This window comes from Callorhinchus milii, unplaced genomic scaffold (assembly GCF_018977255.1).
Source record: "Callorhinchus milii isolate IMCB2004 unplaced genomic scaffold, IMCB_Cmil_1.0 Scaffold2, whole genome shotgun sequence".
Classification (NCBI taxonomy): domain Eukaryota; kingdom Metazoa; phylum Chordata; class Chondrichthyes; order Chimaeriformes; family Callorhinchidae; genus Callorhinchus; species Callorhinchus milii.
In genome coordinates, this window is record NW_024704743.1 from 64,624,348 (window position 1) to 64,641,178 (window position 16,831).

General features: G+C 39.9%; 1 protein-coding gene across 1 annotated transcript in view; it reads left to right on the top strand.

Annotated features, from left to right (window-relative positions):
• Positions 1-16,831, top strand: part of LOC103181188 (brorin) — a 57,109-nt gene that overhangs the window by 12,896 nt on the left and 27,382 nt on the right. The window contains exon 3 of the mRNA XM_007897466.2: positions 7,129-7,258. Coding sequence (XP_007895657.1) covers positions 7,129-7,258 — 130 coding nt within the window. The remainder of the gene's footprint in view (positions 1-7,128; positions 7,259-16,831) is intronic.

The window sequence follows — 16,831 nt, forward strand, 5'->3', positions numbered from 1 at the left end:
TAGAGGGAAATTACATACCAGCCAATTGGAGAATGGCTAATGTTGTACCCATCTTCAAGGAACCTCAAATAGTGATGAGGTTGTACTTATAAATCCTTATTTCTACATGTGTCAGCCTGGTTCAGGTTTTAGCACTCTCATCTCTGAGTCAGTTTATGAGTTCAATTTGGGATTTTGAGCTCCTATAGTGCTGGGGGTGTACTGCCTTGTTGGAGGTTCCGCCTTTCAGATAAGACATTAAATCAAAGTTCCAGTTGGCTTTTCAGATAGATATTACAGTTCCCAAGGTACTACAGTATTCAAAAAGGGAAAGGAGTTTTCCCCAATGTCCTGGCAAGCAATCCCTCCAGAATTAAATTGTCCATTCAGGTTGTGGCTGTTTGTGGGACATTGCTATGTGCAAATTGGCTTCTGTGTTCACCTCCCAAACAGTTATGATCCTTATTTACATGTCCTATGCACAGAACAATCTGATAATAACAATATAGTCATCCACATTTCTGCTCATTAACATTGTCAAAAGATTCATTCTCTAACCTTCCAAGATTCTTGAGATCAATCGTCACCACCAGTGAAACCACTTCATAAGCAGACCTCTAAATCCTTTCCTGTTAAAATACAGTTTGTATTCCATATTCCAAACCAGTAATTGAAAATGATTTACAAGGTAAAGAAAACCTGAACTACACATGAATCATTGGATCCCAATAATACTCGCTGATTCAGGATGACCAAAATCCCAAGTGTAACCATCTTCCATCCCTTTGTCTTGTACAACCTTGAGTAGCTCATCTCTTTAATCATGAACTTTTCCTGTTAATGCGTAGCATGTGCACATCAGCTCTAAAATTTGGGAAGACACTGCATTACTCCTGTGTTGCTAGCACTTTACCACACCCTTACATTCTGTGCATTACTTTAACTCTTACATTGACCAGAAGGCAGACAGCAAAGTTGGATTTAAGGTTCATCATCAGAAATAAATTATAAATCATCCAGTTCAATCTTTAGCCTTCAAATACACAGTCACTACACATTACAGTAAAATCCATTGAAGTACTTTAATATGTTTTTTGATGGCATAATAAGGTTCTATATCAAATATCAGGGTTTTCATTTCAAGAAACTTGGTGGGTGACCCCTTCTGATCCATTTTGAATTAATGAAACCAATGAGAAGTTCTCAAGTTGATTTTTAGAGAGAAAAAATTGTATTTTTTCAAGTAAACAATAATGTGAAAATGTTAAATCAGCAATTCAGCTGTTTATGATACAGCTATTTAGAGTCCCAAACATAATCTGTACTTTTCAAAAACAAAATCTCAGGTAACTGAGCACGAGATTTGAGATGCAATTCTGGTGGTTCTACTCAGCACTTTATGATGTTGATAAAATAAGTATCCCATCCAAATGATCCTTCTCTATGTCCTCCTGACATGAAAGATGCCATACAAACGTAACTTGTTGTTGTCGTTGTTAATCAGGTTCAATTAGGTTGAACTGAATCCATGGAGTAATGTCAGATAGATCTGCAATAATCCAAGGCTTTGTTGATGGTTGATCAATGAGATTTGGAGATGTAGGAACATCAGAACATGCCCTCAATCTTGCTAGTCAAAGTCATAACAGGTAGAGTAGAATTAGGTGGACATGGAAAGCGCAACAGATCAGTGGTAAGCCGCATGTTTACTGTTGCATATGTACTTTAAAAATAAATTGTGTGTGGATCTGAGGAAAGTTACTTGCCAATGACATTTCTGGCCTCTTTGATCCGTGAGTAGATTGCCACCAAATGCATTGTTATATCCCAGGACAAAATGGATTGAGATCCCAAATTATGAGGCAATTCGAAGGGGTGAACAAGGAGAAACTATTTCCACTGGCGTGTGGGTCGGTAACCCGAGGGCACTGATTTAAAACAGTTGTTAAAAGAAACAGAGGGGAGGTGAGAAGTAATGTTTTCACACAGTGGGTTGTTCGGATATGGAATGCATTGCCTGAAAGGGTGGTGGAAGCTGATTCGATAATGACTTTTAAGAGAGAAGTAGATAATTATTTGGGGAGGATAAGTTTGCAGGGCTATGGGGAGAGAGTGGGGGAGTGGAATTGATTTAGATAGCTCTTTTAAAAGAGCCGGCTCAGACACAATGGGCCGAATGGCCTCCTTCTGTGCTGTATATTTCTATGATTCTATGAGTTCAATGATGCCCATAGGAATCACATGAGAAAAACTGAGGATGAAGAGATGACACACTGGGTCGGGCAAGGCGGGAGACATGAAGCATGCTGGAGCCCGCTGAGTGGAGGGAGAGAACAGGTTGATAGGGGGTTAGGAAGTCACAGAGGTTGAGAGGAGTAATGCCATGGAGGGCTTTGAAGATGAGGACCAGGATCTTGAACTGTATCCTGTGAGTGATGGGGAGCTAGTGGAGCTGGGCAAGGATGGGGGTGATAGCAACTGAGGGGCAGAATTGTTTTTACGTCATCTAAAAGGTCAGTTATATTGCCTAAATGTTACTGTTATTTGAGCCCAGTCAACTGCTAACAAAACAGATAATAATCTTTGCATTTGATATTGCACCTTATCATGTCATTGAGCCATTTTAAACTGATTCACAGGATTTTTACTGTGAAGTGTATTGACTGCATTTATAGGCAAACACAGTATCTAATTTGCACACAGCATTGTCCTGCAAATAGCGATTGAAGTAAATGACCAATTTTACTTGGGGGAATTTTCGGCCAGAACATCAGGAGAAAGTCCCTTTTCTTTTCAAATAGTGCCATGGGATCTTTAATTCCACCTGAACAGGCAGACGATAACTTGGTATATGTCTTTATCTGAAGAGTGTCTCTGACCATGTAGTTCTCCCCCAACACTGAATTAGAGTATCAGCCTAGACTATGAGTTCAAAGTCCTAATGTAGGGTATGAGCCCACAAACTTCTGACTAAGAGATGTAGCTTAATGTGGCAATTACAAATAAATGAAAGAATCTGTTTTTCCATCACATAAGCTTCATCAATTATACTTTTCAATATGATTAGCTGCAGAGTCTAAAAATAGATGATGCAGTCTATTAAATCATTCAAAATGAAAATAATACATTTAGTTAAGTCAGTGTAAACTATAATTAACATTAAACTGCACAAACATATATCAACATATATCTACAAAATATAGTCCCTACTATTTTACAGTGATTTCAATATGTTTTAAGACATCCTCCTGATTGAAAGGCACTATATTAAATTAAGGATTATGATCATTATAAATTCATAGAAGAACAATAAGACATCCTGATGTGAAAGATACAATATGAAATGTAAAAAATGTTATTATTTTATGAATTTCTTCCTGCTGTTTCCAGACCTTATGCACAGAACAGCTCTTCTCTCATGGTACTAAGGTGAAGATTGCTTCTAAATCCATCCTGACTGTACCTTATAGCCTCCCCACTCTTCAGATGAGCATTGATAATTTCCTGTATGAAACTCTCGAGTATTCTTCCCCACTATAAATGCTAGGTAAATTGGTTTTTCTGTCATTCCTTTATTTGAAAACGAGTGAGAATTGTAGCTGGAAATTACAAACCACTTAATCTAACTTTTGTAGCAGGGAAAGCACTTGAGGATTACACAGAATTCTATCACTGCTCCTCTAAAGAGTTCAGAAACCATAAGGAACAGTCAACATGAATTTAGAAGCAATATTCATCCCTTAGAAATCTACTGCAATTCTCATTGGAGAAGGAACAAGTGGATGAGGGCTATATAGAGGGTATAATTTAGATTTTGGAAAGGATTCAATGAAATTGTTCATGTGAAACTCATGTCAAGACTGGAAAAGTTCAAGAAATTAATGGACAAACAGCTGATTGGATTGAAGACTAGCTCAGAAGTAGGAAGTAGAGGTGATAACAAATGTAGAAGGTACTGTCTGGGAAGCGATTTACCAGCCAGAATTTCTTAGGTCTGATCTCTACCCCGAATGTGCATAATATGTCTTAGAGGAAAAAATGTCCTGAAGACAAATATTTATTATAACATTTACTTGTAGTATAAATCAGGTGATTAATATGACGATTGGGAGAATTACACACTCATTATTAATGATAATAATAATAATCCTTGCATTTAACCTATCACCTTTCATGTCAGGAGTTCATTTCAAAGAAAGCGCTTCACAGAATATACTGCAAAGTGTAGTGACTGTGTTTTGTTGGCGAACTTGGCAGCTAAATTGTGCCAGGACAATAGGGCAAACTCCATTCTCTTTCTGAGTAGTATGGAATTTTTGATGTCCACCTGAACACACAGATGGGATCTCAGTTCAGGTGGACATCAAAGTCTATCACGCACCCCCAGCATTTCATTGGAACGTCACAACCTAGACTATATGAGTTCAAAGTCTCAAGGTGGGGCACAAACCACAATTTTTTGACTCAGAGGTGACAGTGCTGCCAGAGGTGAGCCAGGCTGACACATGGTAATCACTCCAAATTTGGAATATTAAGTGTATTGCCAACCATCCTGTGTTCAAAAATACATTACAGTGGAGTTTTGTAGCTCAGTGGTTAGAGCACTTACTCTACAAGCGAGAGACCTGGATTCGATTCCTGGCAGAGTGAAACCTTGGGCAAGTTTCCTTACTCCACACGCCTGATAATAATCCCTCAAAAAAAACAATAATAAATTAGTCATTTCAATCCGGGACTGTTTGTGGGACACTGCTGTGCGCAATCGGCTGCTGCATTCCGCCCACAAATATACAGTCTTTACAGTCTTTACAGTCTATTCTGTGAAGAGCTTTGAGACATCTAGAAGAGGTGAAAAGCACTATATCAAGGATTATTATTATTATTATGATATTAAGAACTGGAGCAGGTTAGAGATAAGTGACAAGGATGATTCCGGAACTTATAGTTCCAATGTTTGAGGAGAGGCTCAAGAAAAAAGTTAACTCTCTGGAAACGTAGGGGAAAAATACATTTGTGTTGGGAGCTAGGCCAGGATTCAATACAGTACATACAAACTTATATTTATATAGCACCTTTCATGTCAGGAAGATGTCCCCAGGCATTTAACAATAATGGCTTGACACCCTAGCTGTGGGTGGGAGCTGAGGCAGGTGGGGAAGGGAAAGATGACTGAAAGCAAGATTGTAGTATAAATCTAGGTTATCGTAAGTGTTCAACTAGGTAGGTCATGAGATGGACCTTAAGCGAAGTGAGGGAGCAAGTCAAAAGAACTCTGGAATGGAGTTCCAGAGAGTGGGAACACAGTGGCTGTAAACCTGCCCGACAATGATGGGATAGAAAGAGTGGAGGACATGAAGCAGGCCAATGTCCCACTGAGCGAAGACAATGGCCAGTTTTGTAGGGTTTGATGAGGCCGCGGAGATAGAGTGTGGCAAGACCATGGATGGATTTAAAGATAAGAACAAAGATTCTCAGTCTGATGGGGGATGGGGAGCCAATGAAGCTGGGAGAGCCTGATACTGGAATGAAGCCTGATACTGGAAAAGACTTGGGCAGCAGAGTTCTGCATAGTTGTGTAGGAAAGAGCTGGGTAGTCAGATGAGTAGAACATTGGTGTAATCAAATCTGGGCATGATAAATCCATGGATGAGGGTCTCGGCTGCCTGAGGCGAGAGGTAGTGGTGGGGACGGGCATATATAATGAAGGTGGAGGAAAGCTGAGGGGGTCAGGGCATGGATGTGAGGTTTAAAGGATGATTTGGAGACAAGTAAGATACCAAGGTTCTACACAGACTCCATGAGGTGAAGTGTGCATCCATGTAGATTCAAGCTGTCAGCACCTGAGGCGAGAAGCTGTTGATGGGAGTCAAGCAGGTGAGCTACTGTCTTGCCAACATTGAACTGGGGAAAGTTAGAGCTCATCCAGGACTTGATGTCTGATAGGATATCAAGTCCGGGATGAGCTATAATTAACATTTTTCCCCTGGAGATAGTGGGTGGGTAGAAGTTCATAATAGGGTTTTGTGTGATACGGAAAAGATGTGGATTGATGGCCAGATGCTATTTTTCTTGTCCTGTACATTCTTTCCTTTGTATTCACTCACATAATCTCCTATGTCCCCTGTGAAGTCCTGGAACTCAGTGGTTAGAGCACTGGCCTCACAAGCGAGAGACTTGGGTTTGATTCTCGGCAGGGCAAAACCTTGGGCAAGTTTCCTTACTCCAAATGCCTGATAATAATCCCTCAAGAAAAGAAATAATAAAATAATAATTTGGTCACTCAATCCACAACTATTTGTGAGACATCTCTGTGCACAATTGGCTGCTGCGTTTTACCCACAAATATACAGCCTATTCACTTTACAGTATATTCTGTGAAGTGCTTTGAGATGTCTAGAAGGTGTGAAAGGCGTTATATAAAATGCACGGATTGTTATTATGATTCTATATTTGTTTTCAGCCACTGTTAACACAGGTATTTTGACATCCACTTTTTATGGGGAAATATATATTTATGCGCCCATATTTTCAGTTTCTCCAGACAACAGCTGGGCAGAATGACCTGTTACATGACAATTCATCACCCCATGATTTCATGGAGAAGCTATCACACTACTTTTTAATTACTACACATTTTTCTTTTCACTTTTTCAGAGAACACTCAAAGCATTAACACAATATTCTAAACCCATATAATACCCTTAATTTGATAAAGTGCCTTTCACCTCAGAAGGACATTAAAAGTGCTTCACAGTGTAAAGTGGATGTCCTCCCGATGTGAAAGGCGTTCTATAAAGGTAATTTTGTTGTTGTTGTAAAGTATAAAGAGTAGTGACTGCAGTTTGTAGGTGAGCGCACCATAGAAAGTTGAAGATCCTGCAAGCCTTCCCACTGTCTATCCCTGCACTGCAACCAGGTCATAAAGCATATTGCATAACACAATTAAATCATTAAATCCACCTCATTTAACTTCTTTTACCATCCATTTGTAACATAAACCATGAATATAAAACTTTGTTGCTTGCAGCTTATCAGTTCAGCCTATACACAGCACATAAATCATATAACTTATTAGAGTTTCATATATCCTATCCTGTAGCTGCTGTGAAATGAACCTGTCTCTAATTCAATGCTCTTTGTGTTTTTTAGGTTTCTCCCTGTGAGAAATGTCGCTGTGAGTCCAATGGTGAAGTGCACTGTGCGGTAGCAGAATGTGCTCCAGTTGAATGTGTGGATCCAGTGTATGAGCCAGACCAGTGCTGCCCCATTTGCAAAGATGGTAAGTGCCTTATACAAAGACCCTCACCACTTCTGTATTATACCTCGAACCACAGTGTGGGGCAACATTTGTAAGATTCTTTAGGTTGTTATTAAGAAAAGGAACAACTAGAACAACAAATTATATTTATATAGCGCCTTTCACATCGGAAAAGACATCCCAAGGCACTGGACAGTCAACGGTTTGCACCCGAGCTGGGGTTTGGAATCAAGAGGGGTGGAGGGTAGGGGTGGTGGCTAAAAGCGCAGTCAAAGCGGAAGGTCTTGAGATGGACCTTGAAGGAGACAAGGGAGGGGGTGAGGCAGGAAGGGTGCGGGACATGGAGCAGGTCTCCAAACTGAGGAAGCGGATAGGTTGGTATGGTGTTAAGAGATCACAGAGGTAGGGAGCAGCATGACCATGGAGGACTTTAAAGATGAGGGCGAGGATTTTAAACTAAGAGGTGGGAAGCCAGTGAGCCGGGCGAGGATGGGGTGATCAGTTCACAAAGTTTGGTACAGTAGAGACAACGAGCTGCAGAGTTCTGAATAATCTGCAGTTTGTGGAGGGAAGAGTTGGGAAGTCCGGCAAGCAGGGAGTCAGCATAGTCAAGCCTGGATGTGGCAAATGTATAAATGAGGGCCTCAGCGGCCTGAGGGGAGAGGCAGTGGCGGGTAATGTTGTGAAGGTGGGGGAAATGCAGAATGGGTCATGGCACAAATGTGGGATTTAGAGGATAGTTGAGGGTCAAACAGGACATCAAGGTTCTTTACTGGCTCTATGAGGTGGAGAGTGCATCCATGAACAGTGATGCAGTCAGCGCTTGAGTTGAGGAGGCGCTGAAGGGAGCTAAGCAGAAGGGCCTCCGTCTTGTTGAAGTTCATCTGGAACACCTTGAGGAATGCCACAAATTTGTTACTAATTCCTTTATTAACGTCACTCCTAAGTACTTCTCTTTACTCACCAGACTGCTCCCGTCTGCCATTCCTTCGCATCCAATTCTCCAAGCCAGCTGGTCGCTTGCCAGAAAGAAAATCTCAGAAATTGTTGCATATAACACTGAGACACAGCCGTTATATATGGGATGATTCTAGCTGGTTTGTTGATGAAACAATGCTAGAATGAATTGGAATATCCAGAGTATCACTCTTTGAAGTCCCACTCTCTGGAACGCCATCTCGGAGTGCCTCCCACTTGTTCCCTCCCTCCTCACATTCAAAACCTGCCTCGAGACTTACCTCTTTGAAATTACCTTTCCCCTCCACACTCTCTTCAGCTACCATCTCCCAGCTCAGCTGCCCCCTGCCCCCCCCCCCCCCCCACCACACACACAGCAGCAAAGCACTTTGACATAGCGCCCTGATGGGAAAGGCAGTATATAAATATAAATTGTATTCTGTAGTAGACTAACTGTTGTTCACACTTACTTCTTATATCTTTTAAGTGTGTTTTCTGAGAAATTGTATCAAACAGTCAGATAATTGATGGTATCTATGAGATGGACTGTCCCACGTTTCCTACCAATGTCAACAGTGGATGGAGGAAATGCAGGAACAAAACAGCATGCTTATTGTTTCAAGAGAATTGACTGTAGATTGGTCAACTAGAGAACAAGAGTCCATTGGTTGCCTTTTACTTTATAAACAAAATAAAAATGCATTCAGTTTAGAATAATAAATACTCACAACGTGTTATTGATTTGGATGAATAAGACCCTTCAGCCCATTTGATTTCATCCTTCTGATTACAACAGCAAGTGATTTCTAAACTTAAGCAACTCTAGTGGCCTGGCCTCTATCAGCCTTATTGGTAACCCATCTCAATTGTTGCTTAATGTCTGTGTGTTAAAATACTGGGTGCTGAGAAAAATCAAAATGTCAGTGATAGAAGAAGAGCACAGCACAGAAAGATTCTTCAAGAAAAACAAATAGGATTATTAATTTCTTACATACCATGGAAATTGTTATTACTTCAGTCTGTGCTAGAGTTTCAGAGTTCTAACATAACCATCCCAGGCAATCTATCTGACAATTATTGGATTCAGAGCCTTTCACCTTTACTCAGAGTGTTATTTATAAACTATAATGACAACTGAAGCATTTATGGTTGTTTTCACATATATTAAATACCTTTGCATAATGTATATGAAACAGAATTGCCTTACCTATGTGGTAGGAGAAATATAGCATTAACCTGGCTCAGTTGGGAGCACTCACTCCTCTGAGTCACAATCCATATAGTCTATACTGACACTCCAGTGCAGTGCTGGGGGTCAGTTACATTGTCAAAAGTACCGTCCCTCAAATGAGATGTTAAACTGAGGTCCTACTGTCTGTCCAGGTGGTTGTTAAAGATTCCATAGCACTAAAGGAGTATTTCCCAGATTCCTGGCCAACAATCCCCAAATATAATTTATCATACGCTCCATGGCTATTTGTAGGACATTGCTGTGCACAAATTGGCTGCTGCATTCACACACAAAATACACAGTCACAACAGTTTACAGTATATTGTCTGAAGTACTTTGAGACATCTCAATGATGTGATAAGTATTATATCAAATGTAAAGAATATTATTATATATTATAGTAAGTTGTATTTTGCAGAAATTATTTCCATAATACTGATAACGAATACAAATTATGGATGTATCAGTTGCACTGTAAAATGCAAGATAGTAAAATAGACTGAATCATAGATGAGATTACAATACATTTGCCCATTGAGCCTCCAGGAGGGTTCTTTCTGCTGTTAACTTTATTTATTACGTAGCCTTCAAATGATGTGGCATGACGGTGCTTTAGCTCAAATCACACAATTAAGTTGCAGGAGCCTGACATCTATTATTTATCCATGTTTTAATTTATTATTTAATGCATTTACATGGAATAATGTGTTGTTCTGTGTGACCTCTCATAAGCCATCTGTGTGAAAGGTACACCCGAGAGCAAGAGTTTACAAAGGACAATAATCAGATTTACAGAATAATTGTAGGAGTGTGATTTTCAGAAAGTATTTGTTGCACCAGTAGGTTCCACAGATCTCATGTGTTCTTTTTTAAAATTATACAATACTTTTTTTCCGACAAGGGAATTGAAGTTTTTTGTCTTTTATAGGGGTGCAGCATGTAAGGGACCTATATTCAAACGTTTTTCAGCTTCACAGCCCAATGCAATGTGACATTTACCTTAGGGCAGCTTATTTCAGCTGTAGGAAATGTCACAAGTCATTTATGGGTTTTTTATTTTGGTTGATTTACAAAATTTTAGACACAGTAACTAGCTTCAAGCTCTCCAGTGACCTGTCCTTGGTCTGAGTTGCATAATTTGTGAACCCACACGTTTTCCATGTTTGTAAATTGTGACTGAACCTTTGCTTGCTGGCCCTAATGTGGGCAATGGTAAAAATAACTGAACTGAGGCAAACTCACAATTGGCTAATTATTCAATCACATTAATAATAATAATAATAATAATAATCCTTGCATTTGATATAGCATGTTATCACGTCATTGAGACATCTCAAAATGCTTCACAGAATTGACTGTATTTTGTGCAGCAGCCAATTGCGTACACAGTGTCCCACGAATAGTCATGAATTGAATTTATTTTTGGAGCAATCAGCCAATCAACTAACAAACGGGTTCCTATTTACTGCTTGGTAAACAGAGGTGTGTGGAGTTAGGAAACTTGGCTAAGGTTTCACGTCACCCAGGAATCAAACCCAGATCCTCTCGTTTGCGAGACAAGCATGCCAACCACTATGCTACGGGACTCCATTATTTTTAGAATATTTCTGTAGAGAAGTAAATGGTACAAAGTAACATGAGAGGCACTAAAAGTAAGTTAGTTAATCCTTGCAACTTTCCTGAATTGCAAAAATTGATTTGCTAAAAAGCTATAGAAAGCATAATAGGGTTTGAAATGAGAATGAATGCTCTTTGGGTGCAGAATGCTATAAAGTGTGGAGTATGTGCCTTAAAAGCATAATTCCTGCATATGTACTTAAACTGTACTGGAAGATTTTAAGTTTGATTGAGGAAGTCTGCAAAAAATTGATTAGTTCCACAATGCAGTTTTAAAAATATCATAGAATTACAGTATTGGTCAGATCTGTTGTGAAGTCAGCCAACAAATTCATCTTCGCCAAATTGATACTAAAAGAAAAGAACATATGAGTTTTTAAGGGTGTTTCTGAATTCCTGCTTCTGATATTACCTCAGCAGGTTGTTTGAGCAATTAAATATGTGCCAATGGGTCCAGAATCAATCAAGCTGCTAACTGCTGTTGATTCCATTGAAATTGTAAACTTTTAAAAAAATTACATTTAAAAGTTCTCGAGGTAGACCAGCTTTAGGCTTTTCAATGCTTTTAGAGAGTCATTTGCATGACCAGCTTTCTAATAACATTCAAATCTTACCATCTCCCAGCATTCTTCAGATAGAGAAAGATCGATTCAGAATGGGTAAGTATAAATCAGACCTTCCAATGTCCATCGATCTATTTCTGAAAGTGTATCTCACTGCTTTTGGGTATTTTGCAAGGAAGCTAGTTATAACTGCTGAGTTACAAATACAAAGGAACATGTAAGAATAAGTGGACATCCTGAATCAATCAGCCTCTGAGGTGAGCAATTACTGCAGCAAAACCTTGATTGTTCTCTTGGACTATTAGAATTCAGGATACAAAAGTGACATATTTCTAAGTGAAGAAAATTACTAGTTAGTTTTTACCAGAATAGCTATTTGCTCAACTGCAGTAAACATCTAATAAAGCAAGTAATTAGTATGCAGTACATTGCTGGGATCATTATTCACTTTTCAAATAGCTTAGCTCTTACAGATAAAGCGCCTTCTAAAAATATAAATGTGGCTTAAAGGAGACTGGTCTTAATACCTATCTTTTTGACTGTGCTTTCAGTCACTCCCTTAACCCACAGCTCACTCTCAGTCCCCTCTCCCTAGCTCGGGCTCCCAGTCGGCTGTGCAAAGAGTTTTGAGATGTCCCCCCATCATGAAAGGTGCTATATAAATGTAAATTGTTCTTGTACTTGAAAGCTGCCTTTCCTACATTTAGTTTGATGTGAATTGTATCCTTGGGATCATGCAAAAGTTGTCCCCATGATAAAATTCTCTAAAAATGTGATGAACTCAGGTTATATTTATTGGGGTGGAGTCCTCCTGAACTTTGTTGAATAGTAGGACCTGACTCAAGCTAAAGGATTTCAGCCATTAGTGGTGTTGAAATCTCTAGCAGCCACCCTTGTTGTTGCTGACCACAGTGTACGCTTGACTATTGCTTAACAGGATACCAGCTTCAGAGTTGGAGGAGGGGTGTTTTACCTTGTTCTCGGTCAGTAATTATCAAGGAGATCAACAATATTAATTATTTGTAATATTCCTAGATAATACAAATCCTCTCAAAGCCTCTCAAAGCCAGTCAGGAACCTTGGCGTTCCTGTCGACCCTGAGCTGTCCTTTCTCCCTCATATCCGCGCCACAACTGGCACCGCCTTCCATCACCTCCGGAATATCGCCAGACTACGGCACTACCTCACCCCTCACACTGCTGAAACTCTGGTCCACGCCTTTATCACCTTAAGGCTGGACTATGGGAACTCTCTCCTCGCCGGCCTTCCCGCCACTTCCCTCCACAAGCTGCAGGTCATTCAGAACTCTGCAGCTCGTGTACTGTCCCGCACCAGGCTTCAGGACCACATCACTCCCACCCTCGCTCACCTCCACTGGCTCCCCATCCCCCAGAGGATCGAATTCAAGATCCTCATTCTCACCTACAAGGCCATTCACGGCCTCGCTCCCTCCTACCTCTCTGACCTACTATCCCCCACCTACCTGCCCGTACCCTTCGTTCCTCTGGCTCCAGTCTGCTCCATATCCCCCGCCCCAACCGCCCTACCATCGGTGGCCGGGCCTTCAGCCTCTCAGCCCCGAGGCTCTGGAACTCCATCCCCCAGTGCCTTCGCCGCCTCCTCCCTTTCCTCCTTCAAGGCCGGTCTCAAGACCTTTCTCTTTGACCGAGCCTTCAGCTCCCCTCTCGACTCTCTACCCCCTCCTCGCTCCCTCCCTTCCCTCCCCTCATCCTGAGCATTTCCCCCCTGCTCGGGTCCTGACCCAACTGTCCAGCACCTTGGGACGTCCTCCTGACGCTCTATAAATGAAATCTTGTTGTTGTTGTTTGATTTACAGGACAGTCCTGTTATAATGCACTTGTTTATAGTACGAGTGCAGTTATTACACGGTTGCCCTGTGAGCTCCATTCACTGAGCGTGTACACAACAAGCCCGCTTGCTGCATGCTGGCTGGCTTTCACTCAAAAATGGTCAACTTCCAGATCATTAGGTCACCATCGTTATTCCATCCTACTTTGTTGCACTTGTACAAATAGGAAATAGATTCAGAACAGGCATTGTAGATTATCAGTTGACAAACTGTCATTGGCAAATCTGATGACCTGGAAGTTTTTTCTTTTAGCGCAGGAAGCAGCTGTTGCAAGATAACTGGCTACACACCAACACAGTGACACCACACCAGATTAGGATGATATGGTTCCCAAATGCTGTATTATAACAAAACTCTGCTGTAGCACCCATAACATTAAACTGGATCGTAGTGCTGTGTATTTCTAGGTAAACACAGCAGCTGCACAGATCGCTGAACACTGGCCAGATTATTGAGTGAATGTAGGCAGGCAATTAAAATCATAGAAATGTAGGCAATTTAAAAAATGGAATTCTATATTTTATATAGTACAGTATTGAATACAAGAGAAAGGAGTTAATGTTGAATTTGTACAAGACATTGACTGAGCTGCTGGAGTAGAAAGGACATTATGGCCATGATGAGGGTACGTTGATACCAGCGATGAGAGGTTATAGAGCCTGGGCTTTTGCTGGTGCATAGAAGGTTAAAAGGTGGGAATCTAATAGAAATCTTTAACAAATGGTGAATATCTTTGATAATAAGGTCAATAAAAAAGACAACTTCTACTAATCGGCATTTTACTAACATAAGGATAGAAGCTGAAGACTAGTATTAGAAGAAAAAAGGGTGAGGTTAGAAAACACGTTTAGAGGTTGGCCACCAATATTTAGTGAAGTAGACACTATTAGAGTATTTGAAGGGGAATTGAATAAATATTAGAATAAAACCATATGAAAGGAATGGCAAAATAGTAAGGGCATGGAAGATTAGAGCAGATATCTCCAGTGGGAGAGCTAACACCAACACAGACATGAAGGATCAAATAGCCCCTTTCTGTGCTGTATAGTTCTAACTGTTGGAGGTGTAAAATAGCAACAAAAAGGGTGGAAATAGATTTACTACCAAGCCAACCATCTGCTGGTTGGCTTGGAGTGAATAATATAAAAAATGAAGGTGCAATAGGACATTTTAATTATACTGATGAGTTATTAATTTTGTAAGCATTAATTTAATTCATGCACTGCAGAAGTATTTCAGCTGTGGAATAATCTAGGATAAACACTGCTTTGTGAAGGTTCAATGATTAAGACTTAGGGCTGTAAACATTATATTCAAATCAAGGTTGCCAACTCAACTGCAAATGTACATTGTTTAAACCAAGAATATGATGGAACATATTATACTACTAATAATAATACCATCAGATGTGTCTTCTGTATCACTTATGTTAAAGTAGAATTTTGTTAAAGTGCAATTGGCATGGGAGGATAAAAACATTGCACAAAACAGGAATGGTTTCAATATTATAGATATAATATTATGGATATACAATATCTATATATAAATATGTGGAGTCCTGTAGCTCAGTGGTTAGAGCACACGCTTTGCAAGCGAGAGACCTGAGTTCAATTCCAGACAGGGCGAAACCTTGGGCAAGTTTCCTTATTCCACACGCCTAATAATAATCCCTTCAAAACAAAAAACAATAATAAATTGATCATTTTCAATCCACGACTGTTTGTGGGACACTGCTGTGCGCAATTCGCTGTTGCATTCGCTTACAAATATACAGTCAATTCACTTTACCGTATATTCTGTGAAGCACGTTGGGACGTCTAGAAGACGTGAAAAGTGCTATATCAAATGCAAGGATTATTACTATTATTATTATTTTTATTATAGCATACAAGATAATAATAATAATAATTATAGCATTCAAGATTGAAGCAGAAGAGATTTAACCGATGCATTTATTCCTGAAGTGTACTCTTGTGAAGGATTGCTGCCATATTATTTACTTTTTGATATCTATATCATGTTGTGGAATAATCCTAGAGTTGAAGTCACGTGATAGAAGTGCACTGCACATAACGTATTCTAATTCAATCAAAGAAGTTAGATGTCCACAGGGATCTCCTATTACACTCACTGCAAATGTAAACAATCTCATATCATACAAACTGCTCCAATAAATACCAACTAAACAAATCAGAATGTGTTTCCGGGCTGCAACACAGTTTAATAATAGCAAAAAAGAACAGGTGCCATTGATAAAATGTTTGTGAACCCATCAGTATATTACTGCTCTACTGCAAATTATACTGTGTGTTATAACATATATATATACAACATTCAATATAGAAGTTAAAATGAAGAGTTGATTCAGTTTTTTGTTTCAAGGAAGAGGCAAACACGCATGTAGCTCAGACAGATTCACACCTCATTTTCAGAACGATGGAGATCCAATTTGTAATACAATCACAATGCAAGAAGTGACTTTTCCAATAGAAGAGTCTTTTGCAGATAGAACAATAAAGGTGACATTCAGAGTACTATCCATTGATCAATATGCAAGTATGGGAAAAGCTATGTTCCCACCAACCTTTTACCAGTTTACTGCTGAGCTATTAATGTTGAATATTTATATGCCTATGGATAACGTTCACACAGCCAATCACCATATACAGTCAGAGTCAAATAATTAAATAAACAAGATATGAGTCCTTGACCTCTATCCGTCAGCCACATAACACATCAGCCAGACCTCATCACTGAACACCATCTGTGTACAAAAGGAGGAGGAAAGCCAAGTCCAGAGGGCAGGACATGAACATGGTTATGGACAAGATCATGGCCAGGAAGCAAAGAATACTTGTCACCAGCTTCAATCTCTGTGGTAGAATATAATTTCCAAGGATATAAGGGTCGAGGAAGGAAATAGTTCAACAATGTGAAGAAAACAAAAAAACTGTAAACTATACCAGCAAAGTTGGTTTACCAGCAATGTCACCAGAAGGTGAGGTAAGTTCTGAACCTGAGAAGAAGATGGAACAGTTACTCAGCTTGGACTATTTAGAAGGCGAACTACTCCTGACTTATACAGGTAAGAATCTCATGTAAGTGTCACCTTATACATAGAACACATTGCAGAATCATAAAGTTGGGATCTACTAATAGAACCACTTTAGCCTATCAAAGGCAGGATCCTGGGACACACATACAGCCAATGTGTGAAGGATGCATTGGTATGGCTCACTTAAAGTTAGATCACATTGGTAATACAAATGGTCTCCACTGATGTTTCTCTGCTCTCTTGGACAAATGACTGGTCCTACCAGCATTCCAGAACAATGAATTTAGGTGGAATGATCGAG